The sequence below is a fragment of the Typopeltis vanoorti genome, chromosome 6 (genome assembly GCF_054136105.1).
Source record: "Typopeltis vanoorti isolate ZY-2024b chromosome 6, IOZ_Tvanoo_1.0, whole genome shotgun sequence".
Taxonomy (NCBI): domain Eukaryota; kingdom Metazoa; phylum Arthropoda; class Arachnida; order Uropygi; family Thelyphonidae; genus Typopeltis; species Typopeltis vanoorti.
Window position 1 is genome coordinate 137,818,134 of NC_143554.1, and position 23,011 is coordinate 137,841,144.

The 23,011-nt window shown below is 33.9% G+C and overlaps 1 protein-coding gene across 1 annotated transcript in view; it reads left to right on the plus strand.

Annotated features, from left to right (window-relative positions):
- LOC150105981 (tyrosine-protein phosphatase non-receptor type 5-like) overlaps positions 1-23,011 on the plus strand; it is a 207,589-nt gene that overhangs the window by 142,514 nt on the left and 42,064 nt on the right. Inside the window, exons 7-9 of the mRNA XM_090393737.1 lie at positions 4,981-5,057; positions 13,280-13,417; positions 17,213-17,326. Of these exons, the coding sequence (XP_090249863.1) occupies positions 4,981-5,057; positions 13,280-13,417; positions 17,213-17,326 (329 nt within the window). The remainder of the gene's footprint in view (positions 1-4,980; positions 5,058-13,279; positions 13,418-17,212; positions 17,327-23,011) is intronic.

The window sequence follows — 23,011 nt, forward strand, 5'->3', positions numbered from 1 at the left end:
TAACCATATTTAGAACTAAAACACAAGAGCATGTTTTTTCATATATTAGTAGTACTAGTAAAATAAATCAATGTAATTGGGAATGTCAAGCTAATTTGCCATAATGTATTGGAATATTTCCATATTCCTATAAGTCCTTCCACCCCCCTCTAAATAAAAGTAATATGGCCAAATGATGTAGAAACAAGCAGCTTGTTTTATCTTGCTTGCTCTCTCTCTCTCTCTCTCTCTGTGTGTTCATAGTGAATTCATTTATGTTAGAGAACATAATTGACAACTTGTTTTATTTGTTATTCATTAATATAGATGCCAAAAATCATATCTATAAAGACAGTACAAGATAGCAGTTGACTATATTTGCTATTCTGAAATTCAACTGAAATTTTATTCACAAATACTGAAATAATTTCTTTATTTGTTGTCTGTATTTGAATGCTATATGCATGATATGAAGAGACATGGTTTTATGGAGTATTCTCTGAATAGTAGTTATTCTGAAGAACCACCTTTAAAAATTCATAATTACAGATATAACCAGATATGATACTGACTGAAGTTTCATGATTAGTTTTCTATGAACCAAACTGGTCTGTTGCTTGGCAGATCTCTTAATTGATATGCTCTTGCATTTTGGTCTTTGAAAGTAATTCTAATTGAACGAACCCATCTAGATCATATTGTTCCGAGTCTATTTTACTTCAAATACTAGTTTTGACAATTTTTCCATACTGTTTTAGTGACTGATTGAGTATTTAGGCTAAGGTGCTGGTTTATGCTCATTATTAGGATTAATGGAATGAATACAGCACAAAGAAATAATTAAACACAAGTTTAATGGATCGTATATTTCATGTCTGTCACAGGGATATCATCAGGTATCATCATCAAATTCCTGACATGTACCCTCAAGGGGTGTACAGGATATGATAGTACTACATGAAAAATTTACATCATTACTAACTTCCTATACTGTTTTAGTGACTGATTGAGTATTTAGGCTTAGGTGGTGGTTTATGCTCATTATTAGGGTTAATGGAATGAATACAGCACAAAGAAATAATTAAACACAAGTTTAATGGATCGTATATTTCATCTCTGTCACAGAGATATCATCAGGTATCATCATCAAATTCCTGACATGTACCCTCAAGGGGTGTACAAGATATGATAGTACTACATGAAAAATTTACATCATTACTAACTTCCTATCTACAATTTTCCTCCAAATCAGTCTGTTACTTGTCAAGACTCCAATATTATCATTATCAGATCTTATATTTCTATCGTCTAAGGCACATTGTACCGTATCAATCCACCTATATCTTGGTCTTCCTCTCGGGCGTTTTCCTGCCAACTTCCTTTCCTGGGAAGTTTTGTTAATCTTTCCTCACCCATTCTGTTTAAGTGACCATACCACCTGAGATTAGCTCTACTAACGCATTCCTGAATGCTGACAATATCAAGTTCTTTCCTAATATCGCCGTTTTTAATATGATATTGCCATTGATGCCATCTGTTCGCGCCTATAATCTTTCTCAGGACTCTCATATCTGAGGTCTCTAGTCTTTGGTCAAGTGTTTTACTTCTGACCCAGCTCTCAGATCCATAAGTTAAAACTGGTTTCAACACTGTCTTGTATACAGCTAATTTAGTGTTCTGACTAATTTCTCTATTATTCCATATGAATTTATTCAATTGATTTCCCACCATACCAGCTTTGTTGATTCTGTTGTCTATTTCCATATTCAATTTACCATCTTCAGTAAAAATCGTGCCTAAGTAGCTGAAATGTTTTACTTGTTCCACAGGTTCCCCGTTCATAACACAGTTGACATTTTCAACAATTCTACCTATTTTCATTGTCTCTGTCTTTTTAATGCTGACTTTCATACTATATATTACAACAGTTATTCAATTTAGTCAGGGAATCTTGCAAACTTGTAGCGGATTTATTTAAAAGTATAACATCATCCGCATAAAGCAAAGACATCTCCAATTCTGATATCATGTTTAATACCACTTTCTGTCATAATGTGATCCATATAGATAATGAATAACAGAGGGGATAATGTACATCCTTGTCTGACACCAGATTTAACATTAAACCATCTTCCTGTACTTCTGTCAATTCTAACTGCTGACTTACAACTCAAATACAGACTAAGTATTGCTTGATATAATGCCCCTTGACACCATATAACTGTACATATTGAATAGCTTCTCTCTTGGCACCTTGTCATATGCCTTTTCCAGGTCGACAAAACGTAAATACAGATCTTTGTTTTATTCCCATGCTTTCTCAACTATTTGTCGTAAAGTGAAGATCTGATCCTAACAGCCTCTATTTGGCCTGAATCCATCTTGTTCTTCACCAAGCTTTTCTTCCACAATTCTTCTCGACCGTTTCTCCAGTATACTTGCATAGATCTTGCCAGGAACACTCAGTAGGGAAACCTCTGTAATTCTCACATTCAGCCTTATTTCCCTTTTTATATATGGGCACTATTAGAGCTCTACTCCAACCTGGAATTCGTCCCTCTGTCCAGGCTTTCTGAACTATGCATTGCAGCCACTGTAAGACTTTTATACCACCATACTTCAGCATTTCTGGTTGAATATCATCTACTCCTGCTGCCTTTCCACATTTCAAGCCTTTGATGGCTTTTTCTACTTCAAGTATGGATATGTATTCCTGACTGTATGCCTTTTGAGTGTTTTTTGCCACTGTGTTATCACTGCTTGTTTCATTTAGCAAATTTTCAAAGCAATTGCTCCATACTTCAAGGATATCTTTTTCTCCCATTTTCATGTCACTTTTATCATCTCTAAATCCTTTTACAGCACTCTTTCCTCCATTTCTAAGCTTCTTCAACAACCTCCAGAATATCTTACCACTTTCTTGATATTTATTTTCTATGTTCTTGCCAAAGTTCTCCCATGACTTTTATTTAGCTAGTTTTACACAGTGTTTCGCTTTCTTACATTTGGCTCTGTATTTGGAGTTTCCCGTAATAATACTAATTTTCTAAGAGAAAAAGGTGATTTATTTGCCTGGAACTTTTGGTATGCTTTCTTCTTTTCCTTCACTGCCTCTTTAACTTCCTGTGTCCACCATGGAGTTCTGATTTTTCTATCCTTGCAGACCACCTCACCACATGCCTCTCTGGCCAAATCAATCAGGGTTTTCTTAAAGCTTGCCACTGAATCGCCAAGGTTTGGTTCTTGTTCTCAAACTCTTTCGTTTTTTCTTCAATAATCTTTGTGTATTTTAGTCTACAGTTCAAATCTGAGAGCTGCTCAACTTTTATTCGCTTTAAAACTTTCTTACATGTTATTCTTTTCAATATGAAATTCAATTTTTTCCTGCTGAAGACTAAATAGTGATCACTTCCAATTTCAAATCCTCTGTACACTCTGGTGTCATGCACCAGGGAGAAAACATCACTATCAACAATAACATAGTAAATGAGACTTTTCTTATTCCTTTCTTCTTCTTCTCTCCATGTGAATTTGTGCTTATGTTGGAACATGGTGTTAGTAATAACCAGTCCATGTCCTGAGCATAAATCCAACAGGTATTTGCCATTGTTATTATTAGCTTTGCTCTTTTCTCCAAATTTTCCCCAAATATTTTTGTATGTCTGACAATCATCTGTAAATAAATATGGTTGTGTTAAAATGTATTGGATCTATTAAACTTGTGTTTAATTATTTCTTTGTGCTGTATTCATTCTGTTAGACATAATAATGAGTGTTTTAGTGACTGTACTATCTTAGCCCAGCTGTCTTACACATTCATCAATATCAAGTTCTTGCTGATATAATTTTTTAATATTTCTAACCAATGATGTCATCTGTTCACTTCACTAATTTACCTCAGAGGTCTCATCTCTTTTGTTTCCAGTCTTTGATCAACTGTTTTATTTCTAACTTTACTGCTTAGATCTACTTATTAAAATTAGTTTTGAAGAACCTTTTTTCTTCTGGCTGATTTGTCCTATCCGCAGCACATTTGTTCAGCTATCTTTCTACCATAGTCTTAAATATTTAATATACCATCTTCACTAAAAATTGTAACTTTATAGCTAAATTGTGTAACCTGTTTTCTAGGTTCAGCACTGATTAATGCAGTTTTATGTTTCCCTGCTTATGCTCATATTTTTCAAATCTTTTATTAATGATTTTCATTTAATTCGATTTACCAATTAAAAACTGTTGCTGCATGCTAGAAATTAATATATTAATAAATAATATTATTAAAACTATTTTTGATAGTTACATAAAATGAGAATCTCCCAAACTTTTGGGGTTAGAGAGATAATCATTCAGATTCAGATTTGGCCAATGTAAAAGGGCTTCGCAACTTTCTTTTAAAAGGCATTCATATTTAAAACTGCTTCTATGGAGAATACGAGCTTCTTCACACTGGATGCTGTGTTTAGTGTCAATACTCTGTTGTGCCAGACCAGACTTTGAGGTTTCATGTAATCAATATCATACTGATGTTCATTATTTTTTCCACAGAACAGCCTGTATGCCCAAAGTATGTCAAATTATATTCACAAGTTATCTGATAAATGCCAGCTAATGATAGAGGTGAAAGTTTGTCTTTTATAGATGGCAGCAAATGAGAAAGTTTATTGATAGGAAAATATCTGGGATCTCTTTCATTAAAGTTAATTACTGTGGTTATCGTGTAATTTTGTTGTTTGTTGTTGACTAAAAGTTCTTTTGTTTATTTAAGAAAACAGCATCTGCATAAAGGGTTTAAAAATTGGGTTTAATAATACTACATAATACTATTTGAATTTCAGGTTAATTTGTTTCCAATAGGAATATAAGAATTCTCAATTATTATTATTATTATATTTTTTCAGTCTTGAAAGACTAGTATCTCCAGGCATAAATTATTATTATTTATTTGTTTATTTTTATTAATTCCTAAAGAATTTCCATTAATGTTTTTCAACTTCTTTCTAGATGAACACAGTCGAGTGCAGTTAATAGAAATCAACGGAGATCCATTGTCTGCTTATATTAATGCAAATTGCATCAGGGTAAGTTTTGACTTCCTATTTTGTGCAACATAGTTGAATCACTTTGTGTAACTTAGTTGAATCACTTGTATGAAATCTGACAGATTTTCTTCTATCAATAGATAGAAATAATATCCAGCCCAATAGTAATAGGATTAAATATTATTCTTAACTTTTTATTTAGCTGTTACGTAACTTTATGAAATGTATTCAGGAGTGTCAGAACCCCACTAAAGAATGGTTTAGAAATCAGAATTTTGGATGTGTATTTATATTTTAAAATTTGGTGATATGTGTAGTATAAGGCTTGTCAAATAATAAAGAGTTTTGATTCCATTGATACAGTAATGCTTGCTGTAACAAAAACTTAATAAAAGGACTAAATAGTTTACTGTAGTGCAAGGTTCACTCTAATGGTGGATTTAGGGGGAGGGGGATTTTCTGCCTATTCCTGAGAAATACCCAAGAAGGTATTGATATCTACAGATAACACTAGTTCTATCCCCCCCCCCATCAGGGAAAGTAAATCAGTGACCATTAATTGGTCACTGATTTACTTTCCCTGATGCACTGAAGAGTTTCAATGGTAACTGAACTATTTTAAACATTGAATAACCATTGAACAAAGTCTTTTACTGAAGAATGATAAATCTGGAGAGAAAAATGTGGCTGAGATCATCAAAGCATATGGCAAGAAATCATTAGTGAAATAATACAAAGGATTGGCAGAATTTGTACATAAAATACTTAAAACAGCAACATGAAAACATACAAATGCATGCAATAATGGGAGAAATATAAGAAAGAGGAGAACTAAAAAGAGTATTTTATAAAAATGAAAATTCAGGATTAACCTTTAAATTTTGGAAAACATTATAATTAATGTTATTTATCCCAATTCTCCATAGTAAACTGAATGTGTAGTCTACATCATTAAAAATAAAATAACCTGAAAACTTCAGCAGTCAGTCAACATTATAATTGGTCATTTCCAGTTAAAGATAAGGTAGTTCTTCATAAGAGATGAATAACTATCCTGCTGCATTAGGTAATTAGTCACACGAAAGGACAGGGATTTTCATAACTGGTATAAACAAGTCAGCTTTCTAATTAGACAAAGACGTGATAGATTGAGTGGCTAGAATTATCTGGCATGTGAACAATTTGTGCGAGATTCTTGGCAATAGATTTGGTCGGCCAAATGAAAAGCATATTACTCTGCAAACCAGCAGACTATTGGTTCAAATCCCACTAAGGGCAATGGCAGTTTTTCCCAGTATGACTGCCACTCTGCTTTTTATAGACCTGAAGTAATTTGGGAAAAAATAAAACATAAAACAGCATATGCCATCACAAAATTCAGATACAATATCACTGTTATATTTTGAAATCTCAGTGTGCTTGTCTTCTGTTCTACAAGATGTACATATCTACGTCCCTTATAAAAAAGTTTAGAAATTTTGAAGCCTTTTAAGATCTTCCAAAGCTGAAGCTGAATACCTAAACTCTTTTGGTATTCAGCTTCAATGTGAGTTGTGAGTGCCAAGATCTGGTCGCAGCAGCTTCTGCCAGATATAAACTCAGCCTGTCTGTTGGCTAAGATGGTGGCTCCTATTTTTGGAGAAATCCTAGAGAGGATAATCCTTTCAAACAGTTTGTATGGAGTGCTGAGCAATATTATAGGACAGTAGTTATTAGGGTCATCTGTTGACTTGTTAGAGTCTGATTCATACCAAAGTTCTGAGAGTGATTCATCATTTATTATTGAAGAGAAGAAATTAGGTAGCAAGATTTTTGCTCTTAGCCCAAGATGAATAAGAAAATATGGAACTTGTTTTAATTAGTTTGCAGACTGCATCAATTTCATCTAGAGTTACTGGATTGGAGTTTACTGTGCATGTAGGACATGATGAGAGCACTTTTTTGTAATTACAATGGATATCTTTTTCTTTCTTTTTTTTTTTTTTGTTAATTTATTAAATGGGATTGATTCACAACACAGAATGATATGAAAATAACTAATATTTATTAACTTATTAGTCGATATTTCGAGTGTTATACCCAGCATCTTCATAGCACAATTTGTCATAATATAAAACAACAACAGTTTAGTATAACAGTGAGACTAGTTTAAAAAAAAATTGTAACAGACAACACAAGGAACTGAAATCCTAATTGGTGTAATCTCTTACTGGATAAAGAGAGAAAGGAAACAAGTATTAATTAGATCTTAAAATGACTGTCTTCCAGATTTTTGGTATATTGTTACAGCCATACTTGTTGAAGTTTGGAGTATGTTATACAGCTGCTGCTGATTCCAAAAACAATCTCTCTCTGACTTATAATGACTTCTTATAGCACTTGTTTTCTTCCATTTGATCCTGTGTGAAGGGGTATCCAAGACATGGTCTACTAGACCTGACTTGCCATAAAGATAGTGCTGAATGTATTTTTAATGTTCTCCAAGACAGATGTCAACAGTTCATCTCATCTGTCTATAGTAAGCCAGGTCACAAGAAGAGGGTACTTCATATTCACTCCTGGATGTGATATTAAAGAAGAGAGTTTGTTTTTAGTTGAATGGATGAAGGTTGCCAATTTGATATATAGTTTAAATATGGTGTGCAGCTGATGCACACCATACTTAAGCACTTTAGATATCTTTTCAGATTATGCCTTGAATGTTTGGGATGGTAACAGTTTTGCTGTAGTCTTGTGTAATAGGCACTGGAGGGGCAATGTGTCCAGAACATTGGATACATTTGTAATGTATTTAAATAGCCAACACTGTAAAATTCACTTCACTTCACAATGAAACTAAGGACTGTCTGCCCTTCCTGGATACACTAATCACACATCTTCCTGATGGTTCATTATCTTTTTCTGTTTATAGATGTTCAGTTGGAGGATATTCAGACAACTTTCAGTGTTCTTGTTTCGTTGTTTTTCATTCATTTTTAAGATCATTACCAACTTAATATTAACAATTTTCCCACAAATCTGTTATGTGCTAAGACTGATATTATCGGATTTTATATTTCTGTCTTCTAAGGCACATGTATGTGTTGGTCTTCCTTTGGGAGCCATCGTCCTCTAGCTCTGCTAAAGCATTCCTGAATGCTAACAATGTCAAGTTAATATAACACTGCCATTGATGCTATCTGTTTGCTTCAGTGATGTTTCTCAGAATTCTCATATCATTTGTCTCCAGTCTTTCATTAAGTGTTTTGTTTCTGACCCAGCTTTCAAGATCTATATGTTAAGATTGGGTTGAACACTGTCTTGTATACAGCTAGTTTTGTGTTTGAACTGATTTCTCTCATTGCATATAAATTTATTCAGTTGACTTCCTACCATACCAGCTTTGTTAATTCTACTTTCTATTTCCATATTTAATTGCTATCTTCACTAAAAATGTGCCTAAATAAGTGAAATATTTTATTTACTCATTCTGTAGGTTCTCCATTCAGGATGCAGTTTTTTTTTTTTTTTTTTAAAAAAGGATATTTACATAAGATGAAAATTTCCCAAACTTTGGGGGGGGGGGAGAGAATCATTCTGATTTAGGTTAGACTGGTGTAAAGGGACTTCATAACTTTCTTTGAAAAGGTGTTCATATTTAAAACTGCTTCTGTGGAGAAGACAAGTTTTATCCAACAAGATATTGTGTTTATTATCAATACTACATTGTGCCATACCAGACTTGATGTTCCAGTTATTCAATGTAGTATGGATGTTCATTAATTATTTTTTCCACAGACCAGCCTGTCTACTCAAAGTAATATTATATATTATTACATATTATACTCACAAATGATCTGGTAAACATCAGCTAAAGATAGAGGTAACAGTTGATCTTGTGTAAATGCAGATGAGAAAATTTTTTTTGTAAAATATCTGGGATTAAGGTTAAACTTGTTCAAAATTCTGCCAATAGGTTCAGAGGTCTTATTGGAAGAACCAACACCTGAATGTAATTTTATATACTTTGGACAGACACACTGTTTTATGTGTGTGTGTGTGTGTGTGTGTGGGTGGGTGGGAGGGTATTAATGAACATCATTACATCAAATACCTGAAACCCAAAAAGTCTGGTCTGGCACAACTTAGTATTGATAGTAAACAAAATATCCTGTGGGATGATGCTTGTCTTCTCCATGGAAGAGTTTTAAATATGAATGCCTGAATAAAAATGATTCTCTCTCTCCTAAAAGTTTGGGAGATTCTTATTTTATGTAAATATCAAAGATGTTTTTTTTTTTTAATTTTTTAATAAAAAATAAAATTCATAAACATTATTATTCTAGCACATGGCAACTGTTTTTAATTGGTAAATCGATTGCAGTATTTACCTTCTATTTCCTCCTGCCTTTTAAATGAATTTACTTGCTATTTTCAAGCAGTGATGATATACTGTGCTTTTCATTAAAGATGATTACTGTGGTAATGTTATTTTCATTGTTTGACCACTTTTCTTCATAATATGATTCATATAGATGATGAATAACAATGGGGATAATGTACACCCTTGTCTCACACCTGATTTAACATCAAATCATCTGCCTGTATCTCCTTCATTTCTAACTGTAGACTTAAAATTCATATATAGATTATGGATTGCCCAATATTACTATTATTATTACTTGACACCTCCAGGGAGTCCCAGACTCATCGAGGGAGGGCACCTGCTCTATAACTCTCCGTCTACACCACTCAATCCACGAACTACAATGAACCACATCATTTACACCAACACGATCTACTGTCCATCACCACCACTAGCATTTTTTACAGACAACCACAAACATCCATGCCCACAGATTCAAACCTGCAGCCTTTTGGCTGGAGAGAGGATATGCTAACTACTCGGTCAACCAGGCCGGCAATATAATATAATGTCCCATGTATACCATATAACTATTATGTTTTGAACAGCTTTTCTCTTGATACCTTGTCATATGCCTATTCTAGATTTACAAAATTTAAATATAGATCCTGGTTATATTTCCATGATTTCTCAACTATTTGTTTTAAAGTGAAAGTCTGATCCTGATAATCTCTATTTGGCCTGGACCCAGATTGTTCTTTGCCAAGCTTCCCTTCCACAGTTTTAACTTTTTCTCAGATATATTTGCATAAATCTTACCAGGAATTAAATTGCATATACTCTTTAATTTTACACAAATGATTGCTAGTCTCATTAGTATTGTTCCAAAAATGCTGTACAACAGTTACAGAAATCTTTCCTGTGCCTTAACACCTTTATTTGCAATTCTGCTATTACGTGCCATTCTTCAGCTGATATAAATCTATTTCAGTAACATATTCAGTTCCAATTCTGATGTGTAAAAGTATTCCGAATTTTTTATTGTATCCATCTGTAATTTGATTCCTTATTGATAGACAAGAACTGATCAGAATTTTTGCTACTTATGCCCTGAATTGTATACTGTTGTTGGTAAGAAAACAGAAAATTGTAGGTAACTTTTTTACCATGTGGAGTGGCATCAGATGATGCTTATTACCTCTGCTGTATTATTCAGTTCCTAATACTACATAATTTTTTGTGAATCCCACCTACAAAAAAGTTGTAAACCTGTAATACATTACGAGATTTTTAAGATCATTTTTTGTTATTATTTTATTTCTTACATTTTGCTTGTTTATGCGTAACGTTTTCAGAACACAAACAGTTTTTCACAGTATGCAAACAGCAGCAATTAATTAATAGTGGGAACAGTTTAAAATTACAACAGACAATGAGTTGAAGTGCTAATTTGGTGCCAGTTAAATGTCGAATTACTTTTAAAATTTCTCTTTGTCCAACAAGTGTCTACCAGATTTTTGGCAAACTGATATGGGAAATGTTTCATAGCTACTGTTAACACCAAATCAGAGCTGATCTGCAGTTCTGAATTGCCATAGTGTTGGTGTAGATATTTCAAACTTGCAGCCTGTTGGGTGGAGAGCAAATAAATTAGCCAACTAGGCTGGCATTACATTTGTTTGCAAGAGCTGGATTTTTGCAATCAGATACTCGTGCTCATCGTCAGATGTGAAACTGCTTTATGAATATAAAAGACAATTAGGAACATCATTGAAATAATACAAATCTATGCTAATGCTATTTTTTCTTTTTTTTTTAACAGCTGGAATACGTTAAGTTTCACTGGAGATTGTCAGAAGCAGTCCTTTTCTTGTAAAACATGGATTTTTTTTATGCACTTAGAAATAAACATAGGATTTTTACTATTTTAAACATGTACGTCAGATGAGTGGGATGAATGATCGTATCAGATTCACGCAAAGCAAAGTAGAAGTTTTATTATGCAGCAATGCCATGACATGAAAAATTGTAAGGATTGGATGTTGATAGTACATGGGAGGTGGTAAAGGGCTGTCTGAGTAAAGTAATAGTAGACTTCATGTCTAGGAGTCAGGAGGATAAAGTGAATGGTAGGAATTTAATGGATGAATAGCATTATTAAACAGGAAATAAAAAAATTAAAAAATTGCACAAAATTCAATGAAAAATGTGACCCACAAGGTACATGAACAATACAATGCTCACCCAAGAAGGGTGACCAATATGATAAGAAAGGCAAAATCATCAGAGCATGAGAGGAAATTAGCTGTGCAGCCAAAGAACTCTTTAGGATTATAGTTTTTTTGGCATTTGTCAAGTAAAAAGAAGAATGATAATGGAAGAATAATTTTGATGAATGTTCATTGGTAGGAAGGTAACCAAATCAGACAAAATAGTCAAATTAATAAAGAGTGAACACTTTACAAAGGTATATCATCCAGGTGAAGATATTGCAGTAACATGAGAAGCAAGGGCTTATATAGCAATAGTGATGTAAGATATGACAGAACGTTGATGTAAATATAGCTATGGGATTGGATTGCATACCTACTTGAGTATTACTAGAAGGTGCTAGGGAATTGGCACTGCTTTAGACCACATTCATTGTTTAATTTAATTCTCAGCTGTTGGTGTCCCTGGTGGAAAAATGCAAAATCTTGCACTTTTCCACCATTGCATAAAAGAAGCTCCAAGACTGAGGTAGCAAAATATCAACTGATCAGCATTTCAGGAGTGGTGGTCAAAATATAGAAGTTGGTTATGGGAAAAATCCAAAAATGGTTAGAGAGGAATAGAATGTCATATTTGTGGCAACATGGTGTTGTAAAGGGTTGGTCATGCCTTACTTACTTATCTCATTTTATAAAACAGTGACAGCCGAGTTGGATAAAGGTAATGGGTACATAGTGATACTGCTGAACTTTGCAAAGGCTTTTGACAGAATAGCACATGAAATTCTGATAATTAAATTGCAGCACAAGGGATGAATATGAAGTTGAAGTGGATAAGAGGATCGTTGATGGAGATATCAGGCAGTAGTGTATTTAGTAGAAGGCCTGTGACTAGTGGCATGCCACAAGGCTCTGTACTTGGACCATTGCTGCTGTTATTTTGCACATTGATGATATAGGAGGTGTTCTGAGAATAAATGTCCATTTGTTTGCCAATGATGCAAAATTGGATTGCACAATAGTTTAAAAAAAAAAAAAGTTACATTTTTGTAGTCAAATTTGATTGCTGATTGTTTCATTTAATTTTAAGAAACATTTTAACTTTGTTTTGATGGTTAACTTATCTCATATGGAAATGGACTAACCAGTTTTCCATAAAGCAGTCAAACTGGTCTGAGAAAATAGTTATAGACGACGTGATGTAACAGAGTAACATCCCATGATGAGACAATGAATTCCATGAATGTACTGAGCAGTAATAATGTTACTTCAGATAATATGCTTTTTGATTTATACCTCATCTTGGATTTCATCATTTATATTGCTTCATTTTTATATACTGAATATTCAGAAAGATTTTAGAAACTCATTATTTAATGAAGGCTTGTGGTGTATAGATCTCCTCATGAACCATGAATTTGAAAATTAATAACTTTCGTGCTATAGAATTCTTCTGTGCTTTTGATGATTTATTTATCAGCATATGGTTTGTTAGATTATGAATTTATTTAGTATTTTTTGGATCCCTAAATAGTGTTATGGTAATTCTGAAATGACTGATATCTATCAAAATTCAAAATTTTTACAGTTGTGTATTTTCGCATTTAAAACCAGAAATTGTTGAATAACAGGAACTTGCTGTTTTTACTTATAATGCTTTTTTTTTTTTTTGAAAGAAATCTTGAATACTGTCATGTATATTTCAGGGTTATGATGGAGAACTTAATGCATATATTGCAACTCAAGGTCCTCTAGCACATACTGTCAGTGATTTTTGGTTTATGATATGGCAGCAGAAGGTTCCTCTTATAGTCATGATAACCAAACTCAAAGAGAAAAACAAGGTATGATTTTTATTTATAGAAACAACTACTTATTTAAAATATTTTATTGGAAACACGTATATAAAGGGGTTAATAAGCTAGGATTTTGTGATACTTGGTTATGATTTCTACTTTCATTAAAACCTTATAATTCTTAATACTACTTAGAGCTGAATGTGCAGTCATGTGCCTCTGTGATGTATACTCGGGTTTCAACAAATTAGGCAAATCTTATTTGCCATACAAAAAAATGTACTTGCCCAAGATTAATTTTTAATGATATATTGAAATAAGTCAATAGGAGTGCTATAAAGATTAGTGTTGTTGCATATGTATTTTCTTAAGGTTAAAAAGATTTTATTTAGAAAGTTATTTTTATTAAATAACAATAGCCCACCCATGGTATAAAATGTGCTATAGGTTTGCAAATAATCTTTCATTGACTGGAGCAACATAAAAAATAAAACTAAAAATATACTAGGCAAAACTAGTATGCAGTTACTAGTTTTGCCTGGTATGCAGTTACTAGTTTTGCCTGGTATGCAGTTACTCATAAGGCAAGTGATGTGAAGTCATTAGCCTTTATATATAAGTTGCCCAGTCATGAAGTTACTTCACATGCAAACTTTGTTTGCTTACACATGTATAAAGGATTAAAGATGCCAAGAAATTATATTCTTGGTTTAATCCTTTATTCAAGTATAAGCAAACATAGTTTGCATGTGAAGTAACTTCATGACTGGGCAACTTGTATATAGAGGCTAATGACTTCACATCACTTGCCTGATGAGATGAGACGAGACCTCAAGAAAGGTCAAAACTGGTCTGGGCAGTGACCCTTCCTGTGCATAGCATTATACATGTCCATAAGGATATATGCTTTGCATTATGGAATACTAAGCCAAGTGATGTAAAGTCATTAGCCTCTATATATGAGTTGCCCGGTTATGAAGTTACTTCACGCACACACTTTATTTGCTTACATTTGGATAAAGGACTAAGCCAAGAATATAATTTCTCTCTATAATAATGAGACAAAAGCATATTTGTCTCAAGCCCTGTGTATACTCATATTCAAATCCTGTTATATATGTGCGGTTTTATATATATATAGTTGAGGAACATTGACTCGGTTGTTTTGATACATTTGTATAAAGAGAATTTAATGACTGAAACTGAGAATAATTGTAAGGTTTTAATGGTATAACACGCTACTAGTTTTGGCTTTTGACAGCCTTCTTCAGGTGTCTTTTAAAAATAGGAAATGGCAATAAAAACACTGAAGTTTAAAAAAAACTGAGAAACACAGGAAAAAAATTGCAGTACTTTTTTCATGTTAATTATGTACTGCAATTTTTTTCTGTGTTTCTCAGTTTTTTTAAACTTCAGTGTTTTTATTGCTGTTTCCTATTTTTAAAGACACCTGAAGAAGGCTGTCAAAAGCCGAAACTAGTAGTGTGTTATACCATTAAAACCTTACAATTATTCTCGGTTTCAGTCATTAAATTCTCTCTATACAAATATATATATATATATATGGCTGAATATTTGTCTCCTTGTGAGAAACTTTTTTATTTCCTCCCAAGAGCTGTAGAGGATTGGCATAAAGCAAACAATTGGCAAAAATAACACACTGGAGTTTAGTAAAAAGGTGTTGATAATTAGAATGAACTCTTACAGTTAGCCTTGTGATAAAAGTAATATCAGGTGGATATTACAGCTAACTAATGTTAAGAAATCATATTCAACTTATGATTATTATTATTGATCCTCCATAGCTCAGTCAGTATAGATGAAGCCCTTTGGTTGGAAAGACCTGTGTTCGATTCCTGTCCATGACATGAGGAGCCTTTATCTGGTCTCATTCGACTAAAGGTGAGTTTAGTCAGTCTCATATGGAGGTAGAGGGTTTTTTCACCTGGAAACTCGGGTTTTTCCTTCCTCAGAAGAGGCAAACCGGCCCGTGAACACACACGGATTTACAGTCATAAAATACATACTTAATTCCCTCATTAGGAGTGCTACACAAGTCCTAAGGGACGGTTGAGGAATGGGGGAACCCCACACGAATAAGATACAATTATTATGGTATTTCCATGGAGTCAGAAGAACCTATACCAACACGCAAACCATTATTCACACAATACCCTTCTCCTTTAATTATTTCACAGATGAAGCACTCAAAACACCTTTGGCAACACATTCCACATATTTACCACCCTCCAGGCAAAAAACTAGTACTGTCACTCTTGTTAATCACACTCTTACACAATTTCCAGGGATGGCCCCTTGTTCCCTCCTTTCTTGCACTGTACAGAAAAAAGTATCAGTATCAATCCTAGAAAACCCTTTTAATAACTTATATGCATCTGTCATATCTCCTCTTAGGCCTATCAGCTAGTTTTTGGAGTGCACAGACCTTCAATATTTCCTTATAGGAAACATTCCAAAAACCTGTAACAATCTTTGTCAATCGCCTCTGGATCCTCTCCACCATTTCTTCATTACCAAGGCATCCAGGCGATCAGATCTGTGTGCAACATTCCAGATGTGGTCTTATTAATGCCTTATGAAGTGGAACAATAATTTCTCTGTGTTCTTCAACAACCATGTAATTTGATGTGCTGTTTTGGCAACCATTGCATTATGCTATCTAAACTTTTCCCTGTCCACAATAACCTCCAAATTCCTTATATGTAGGAAGAATATATGATAAATTACATATATTACAAAGTGATATATGTAATTTATCATTCCAATATATTTTCTAACTTTTGGAAACTTTAAATAGTATTAAGAATTATTCAATTTTCAGGAGGATGATATCACATGCTGTATACTGTATTAATGGAACTGAACTGCAAAATACAGTATACAGCATGTGATATCATCCTCCTGAAAATTGAATAATTCTTAATACTATTTAAAGCTTCCAAAAGCTAGAAAATATATTGGAATGATAAATTACATATATCACTTTGTGTGAATTTACTTGAATACTTGTTGTTTACTAGTACACCTAACCCACTGTTTATACTCAAATTGCACAATTTCAGGTTTGCACAGTTGATTTGGAGTTGAGAGTCTGAAAAATGCTACAAATTTCTTAACACATTTTAAGAATAATAAAAAAATGTGTGCCGTATTAAAAAGCTGTACAGATGCATAATACCATTGGTAGCATACAGCTATTGGGGATGTTACATTGTTATTCGATTGTTATGGCACACTGAGATATCAGTCTTCCAGACACATGCATGCAATTTTTAGATGCAATAATTACGCTGTAAAACCATATATTCTATACAAATTCCGTACTATATAATGCAGAATATAATATTCTACATTATATAGATCTATTATATAATAGATCTATATAATGATCTATTATTATAAGCATATAACTGATCCACTAACTCATTTGTAAATACTGCTGTAGTATTTATTAAAGTAAATTGTTTGAAATAATATTAGGAGGCATTTGTTCAAACTTCACTATATGCACTGTACTGTATCTTTAATTATAAAGTATTAAGTATTTGTTTTGTTTCATAGCATGTTTTATTATCCTTAAATTTTTGTTGTGTATCTATACATAAAAATAAAATGCTAATTTTGTTTTAAACAATATGCAAATATTTGAGTGTTATGGAATTTATCCCTCCCATTTTCTATATAAACATTAGTCTCAATTTACATGATTTTCATTTACATGTTTTTTTTTTTTTTCGGAACCCAATCTACCTTGTAAATTAAGGGTTAGATGCTATATTTTGCTGTTTTCATATACTTATTTTATTTTCTGCTTTAAATTAGGCCAAATGTGAGCCATATATTCCTGACTACTGTAGCCATTTTGGAGAAATTGAAGTTACTGTCACTAAAGTTGTTCCACGAGATGGGTATACTATCAGGGAATTATATTTAAAGGTAAGACCAAAAAGATAATTTTGAGGATATAATAGAATTTAATAAAAATGGTAGCAGTATGTACACCTATTCAATATGAAAGTGTAGATTGATATTAAGATCTTCCAGTCATCCTTAAAACAGCTGCAGAGGACTTCTTCTGGTCTGCTACTTCTTGAAAGGAAGAACAATAGAAAGATGAAGTTAGTGACTGCACCAGTTGCATGATACATCATTTCATTATTTCCCAGAAGTACTTCTGTAACATAATCATGAGGTTGTAATAACAATTTTGCTCTTTGGTTAGATATCTAAGTTGGAATCCTATCTAGTATTCAAGGAACCTACGCAAGTGCTTTTCAGCTGAATATGTGTTAGCCACTTTCATATAGAGGTTGCAGTGTTTTTTCATTCTTCAGAACAGGCAAACTATCCAGAGAGAATTGACAACAGAAATATATTAACCTCATAGCTATTTTAGGCATAATTACAACCAAAACATAATTATGCTCCTTGGATGGATGGATGGATGGATGGATGGATGGATATATATACTTTTACCACCACTCCTGAGATACTGATTGGTATTTTGGTATTTGGTAATTTGCTACTGCAGTCTTAGAACCTCTCTTATGCAAGGGAATTACTTTGTCCTCTTTCCACTCCTTTGGAACTCTAGCAGAGCTGAGACTTAACCAGCCTAGTCAGAGGCATTGCAAGTTCTCTTGCACAGTCCTGCAAAACGTCAGCTGATATCCCATCTAATCCCACAGCTGTATTTACATTGAGATATTGAAATATCCTAAGAATCTCCAGTTCATTCACCTCTGTTCCCACATAAGTCTGCCACATATATCATAACATTAATCTCATTTTTATGATATATTCTTGCAAAGTGGTCACTCAGTAAATGAACTATTTTAACTGCTTCTGTAACCTTGTGACCATCAGCACTTATTAAGGTTATTCTTCCATAGGCATTCTTCCTCTTACATGCTGCATAGCAAAAGAACTCTGAGATTTTCTTGCTATGCTAGTCATCTTTCTTGCCTGACCCTTTGTACTGTTCATGAGCTTGCTATATCCTCCACAGTATTTTCTTTTTCTGAAGTACATTCTTAATGATGAGCTTCCTCCTAAGCTTGTCACAATCAAATGCATTGTAGTTGCTCATATACCCCTTCTTGATAGAATATTCCTCATTTTTTTAATCTCCTGAGTGAAGACTGCATAGTCACTTTCCCCAGTTGAAGTCCCCCAAAATAAATGCTAATTTGGTGATGCATATCTTTCAGATCAAATCATCCCTGGAACCCCCTGGCCCCCTATAGGAGCAACGAGCTTTATATTCTGTCTTATTGTCTTTGATCTCACACCAGACTGTTCAAATGAATAGCTATCCTCCTGCCAATCTGTTGCAGTTCATCTGTTATCAGCAGCATCTCTCCCCAATCCTGTCTTCCCTGAAAATACTAAACTGTTCACATTCTATCCCTGTAACTACATCATCTGCTGTTTGCCATGTATTTTATGCCTTTAACGTTTGGCAAAGTTGGACTAAAAATGCCAAATACTCTTCCTAATACTTCTGGCATTGGTATATTTAGATAGTATTTTGCATTCAGAAGTGCCTTAGAAGACCAAAGTGACAAAAAGGTCTGAAAATATTGGCATCCTGACAAATAACAGATTAATTTGGAGAAAAATTGTCTATAGGAAGTTAGTACTACATGAAAAGTTTACATTTTCACTATCATAGTATCCTATACACTTCTTGGAGGGTACTTATCAGGAATTTGATGACTGTTCATATTTATTTCATCCTGAAGATTTTTGGTAAGTATTATTTATTTATGCTATCATAACATTTTGATACTCTAGCTCTCTGCTTTCTTATGGTATCATTATGCATGAATTTGTACTTTTTCATGTTGTTTTATGCAAATTCTCTGTGTTTTGCCATCATTGTATGATTCCCGCCATTTCCTTCATTATATTTTTGTGTGTTTGCATTGTGTTTCTTTCCTTCCATTTCCTTTGTTTAGTGACCTCAGATATGGTTTTCTCTCCCAGTTATTGCTTTTCCACAGATTGTTGTGTTGCCTATAAAAATACTGGGCATTAGTCTTTCTTTTTAGGTCTTCCCCCACCCCACCCTCATGTAGTATCATAAAATTGTGACTATCAAAATTCTAATGCTAATCTCCTCTATGATCTGCATTGGGGTGAATGATGATCCCAAGACACCTCTAAAGTTTGGTGCGACATAAGTTCAATATGCTATAGTTACCTAATTTTGGTTATTTCCTGTGAATGGGGGAGGAGCAGTCTTTTTTTTTTTTATATGACAGAGTGTAAGGTTATGCATTTTAGAGTGAAAAGATTACCAGCTGTATACCACATTGGTGGAACCTTACTCCCAGAAATTGATGAAGCCAAATACTTGGGAGGGTTAGTGGATAAGGAGTTAAAGTTTAGGGGATACATAAAAGTAGCTAAAACAGCTCATCAGATTTCATGGTTACTGAAGAATACTTTGACGAGCAGAGAGAAGCAGGTTATTGTTCCTCTTTATCAAGCATTGATAAGACCCAATTTTGATTACTTTGTGTAAATCTGGGCACCAGGGTTTCTTGGTGAGGAGGAGAAGGTGGAGAGGATCCAGAGGCGAGTGATCAAGATGGTAGCAGGTCTATGGAATGAACCTTACGAGAACAGGTTGAGGATTTGTGGGTTACAGAAATTGGTTAATAGGCAGAAAAGGGATGATATGATTGAGACATAGAAATTACTGAGGTGTTTTTACAAGATTAATTCAGAGGAAATTTTTCAGAACAGGTCTGGTGGTGTGGAGAACTAGGGGCCATCCATAGAAACTGAGGAAAAATGTAGTTAGCAAGTGTGTTAGAACCAGATTTTTTGCTTGGAGAGTAGTGAATGAGTGGAATAAGTTGCCACAGTCTGTTATGGGTGCCATGACTATGAATGAGTAAAAGGAAAGTATTATAGATACTACACAAATTGGTGGATAGTTCTTGACATGATGTTTAGGGCCTCTCAAAGAGCTAAGGACTCCTTGGAGTAGCCCAAGATACAATAAAGATGCAATTTCGGATGAAGTAAACGTTTTTATGTGTTCTAAAAATGTTTTCAATGTATCTCAGCTATGATATATAATAAAGATGCAATTTCGGATGAAGTAAACGTTTTTATGTGTTCTAAAAATGTTTTCAACGTATCTCAGCTATGTGGTCAAATGACCTTAGCCATAACTTTGCATTAATTCCAAAGAAAGTACCTAGTCTTCCATCTTCATATCATGGCAAAAATAGAATGGGACATCCACAGCCTACCCTCCCCTATCACCAAAAATATCTGTCGGCTAGATGTAACCAACATTTTGAAATCTGCAAAGCCCTATAAAATAGCTTAAAGAACATCTTATGTGGAATACACTGCACTTCAAAAGACTACATCAAAACTAGAATATCATTTTTACTAACGTAGATAAGGGTAATTTACTTGAGTAAAAATTCAGAGTAATCAAGTACTATGGTAGTACTTGATTACTCTGAATATGATTGAAAAATATTGACCTTACTCAGAAATTGATTTACTTACCACTTAATTGATGCCAACACCCTAAAAAAAAAAAAAAAAAAAAAAACTCCAGAAAGCATTAGGTGGTTGTATTCTGGCCTCCAACAACAAAACTTAGAATCAGAATTAACTGAAATCTTAAATCTTGAGAATCTCAGCACTTCCTAGATTTATGGATTACCAAAAATACACAAACAGTTGACACACTTTTGAGATCTATAATGGCCAGTATTGATTCTTCTATTTATAAAATAGCCAAATACTTAGTGAAAGAGCTCTTTCTTATTAAAGCCACACTTTTCTAAGTTAAAAGTGTACACATCAAATTTTGTTCGTCAAACTTGATCATCAAAGATACTGACATTATGGTCAGTTTTGATATAGTTTTCCTGTTCATTGATATATCCTTAAAAGAAACTTCAGAACTCATTCAGATTCTTTTTTCCTGTATATAGCAGCCTTATTTGATTTTACCATGAATGCTGCAGTTTTATGTGTTGATAAGGTAAAAAAAAAAAACAACCTTCAAGCAGATCGAAGGCAGTTGTATGAACATCCCTGACCCCCACTCCCTTGTCTTCAACCTTTTATAGTACATTTTGAAAATGTAATCATAAACTCTGCACTTCTGAAACCCACAACATGGCTATGTTACATAGTATTTTTTGTTATTGATAAGCTTATATGTTGGCAACCTCAGGAAATTACAATGTATACTAAATATTAATTAAACTTTAATCAATACCTCCTGTATTTTGGCTCTGTTACATTGCCATCTTCATGGAAATATAAAACTATGATAACTGCACGCAGGCACTAACAACGAGTAAATGAGGCCAAAGAGAGTAACTAATGTTGTTCCTAGAGTCCTAAAGATGCCCCTCTAGTGGGCTAAATTGGGTTGTCTTGGCTTTTGGGCTGATGTTCTCATGATGCAAGCTTCCCAAATTTGGGGCAGTTTCATACACCCAAATTTGTTGATTTTTGGGAAGTTTTTTAGAGTTGAGGCTGATTCCACGAACAATCTTTCGTATTTATATTTGCTGCGGTGTAGTAAAGTGGTTTTCTTCCATTGTATTATGTGGCAGGTATCCAGAGCATGGTCTGCAAGTCTAGAATGGCTATATTAGTGAAACCAGATGTAGTCTTTGTGTTCGGTTATCCTGATATTAGCTGTCTTGCTTGTTTGGCCATAGTAAGACAGTTTAAAGCTGCAAGGGACCTGGTATACTCTAGGTAGGTCTAGGGGAAGTGGCTGGTCTTTGGTGGAGCAGATAAGGAATGCCAATTTCTTATATGGTTTGTAACAGGTAGTCAGGTCATATTTCTTTAGGATTTTGATTAACTTTTCAGAGGTGTCCCATATGTAAGGAATGGTGATAGTTTTAGTGTAATCTTTGTTATGAAAGTGGGGGGCGGTTAATTGGGTTTAATATTTTCTGGATTTTTTAGGGATTGTAGCCATTGGCTAAGAACTTGTTAAGGATGTGGTTTAGTTCAGTGGTTAGGGCATTGTCATCAGAACAGATTAATTTAGCCCTGTTATATAGAGTTTTTATAACACTATATTGTTGGGGGGGGGGAATTGCTGGTGAATGTATCTGCCTATATGGGTTGGTTTTCTGTAAACAGAGAAAGTCAAGGATCCATCAGGGTGGTGTGTAATCAGAGTGTCTAGGAAATGATGACTGTTGTTTTTTTTTCTTTTTCTAAGATGAACTGGATTCTGAGGTGTTGGTTGTTTTAAGTGTGTTAAGAAGATGTAGAGTGTATCTGATCCATGTGGCCAAATACCAAACACATCACCCACATAGCGTAGCCAAACAGTGGGTTTTTGTGGAGCTGAGTTTAAGAGTTTAAGACTTTTTCTTCAAAAGTCTCCATAAAGAAGTTGGCCAGGGGTGGGGGAGAGTGGTGAACCCATGGCTGTCCCCTCTATCTGTTTATAGAATTTTCCTTGCCAAACGAAATAGCCGGGGTTAATTGTGAACTGAAATAGATCTGAAATATCAGGAGGAATGGCTTGGATGAGCTCTAAGATATCTTTGAGTTGGACATTCATGAATAGGGAGGAGACATCAAAACTGACCATTATGTAGTGTGTTG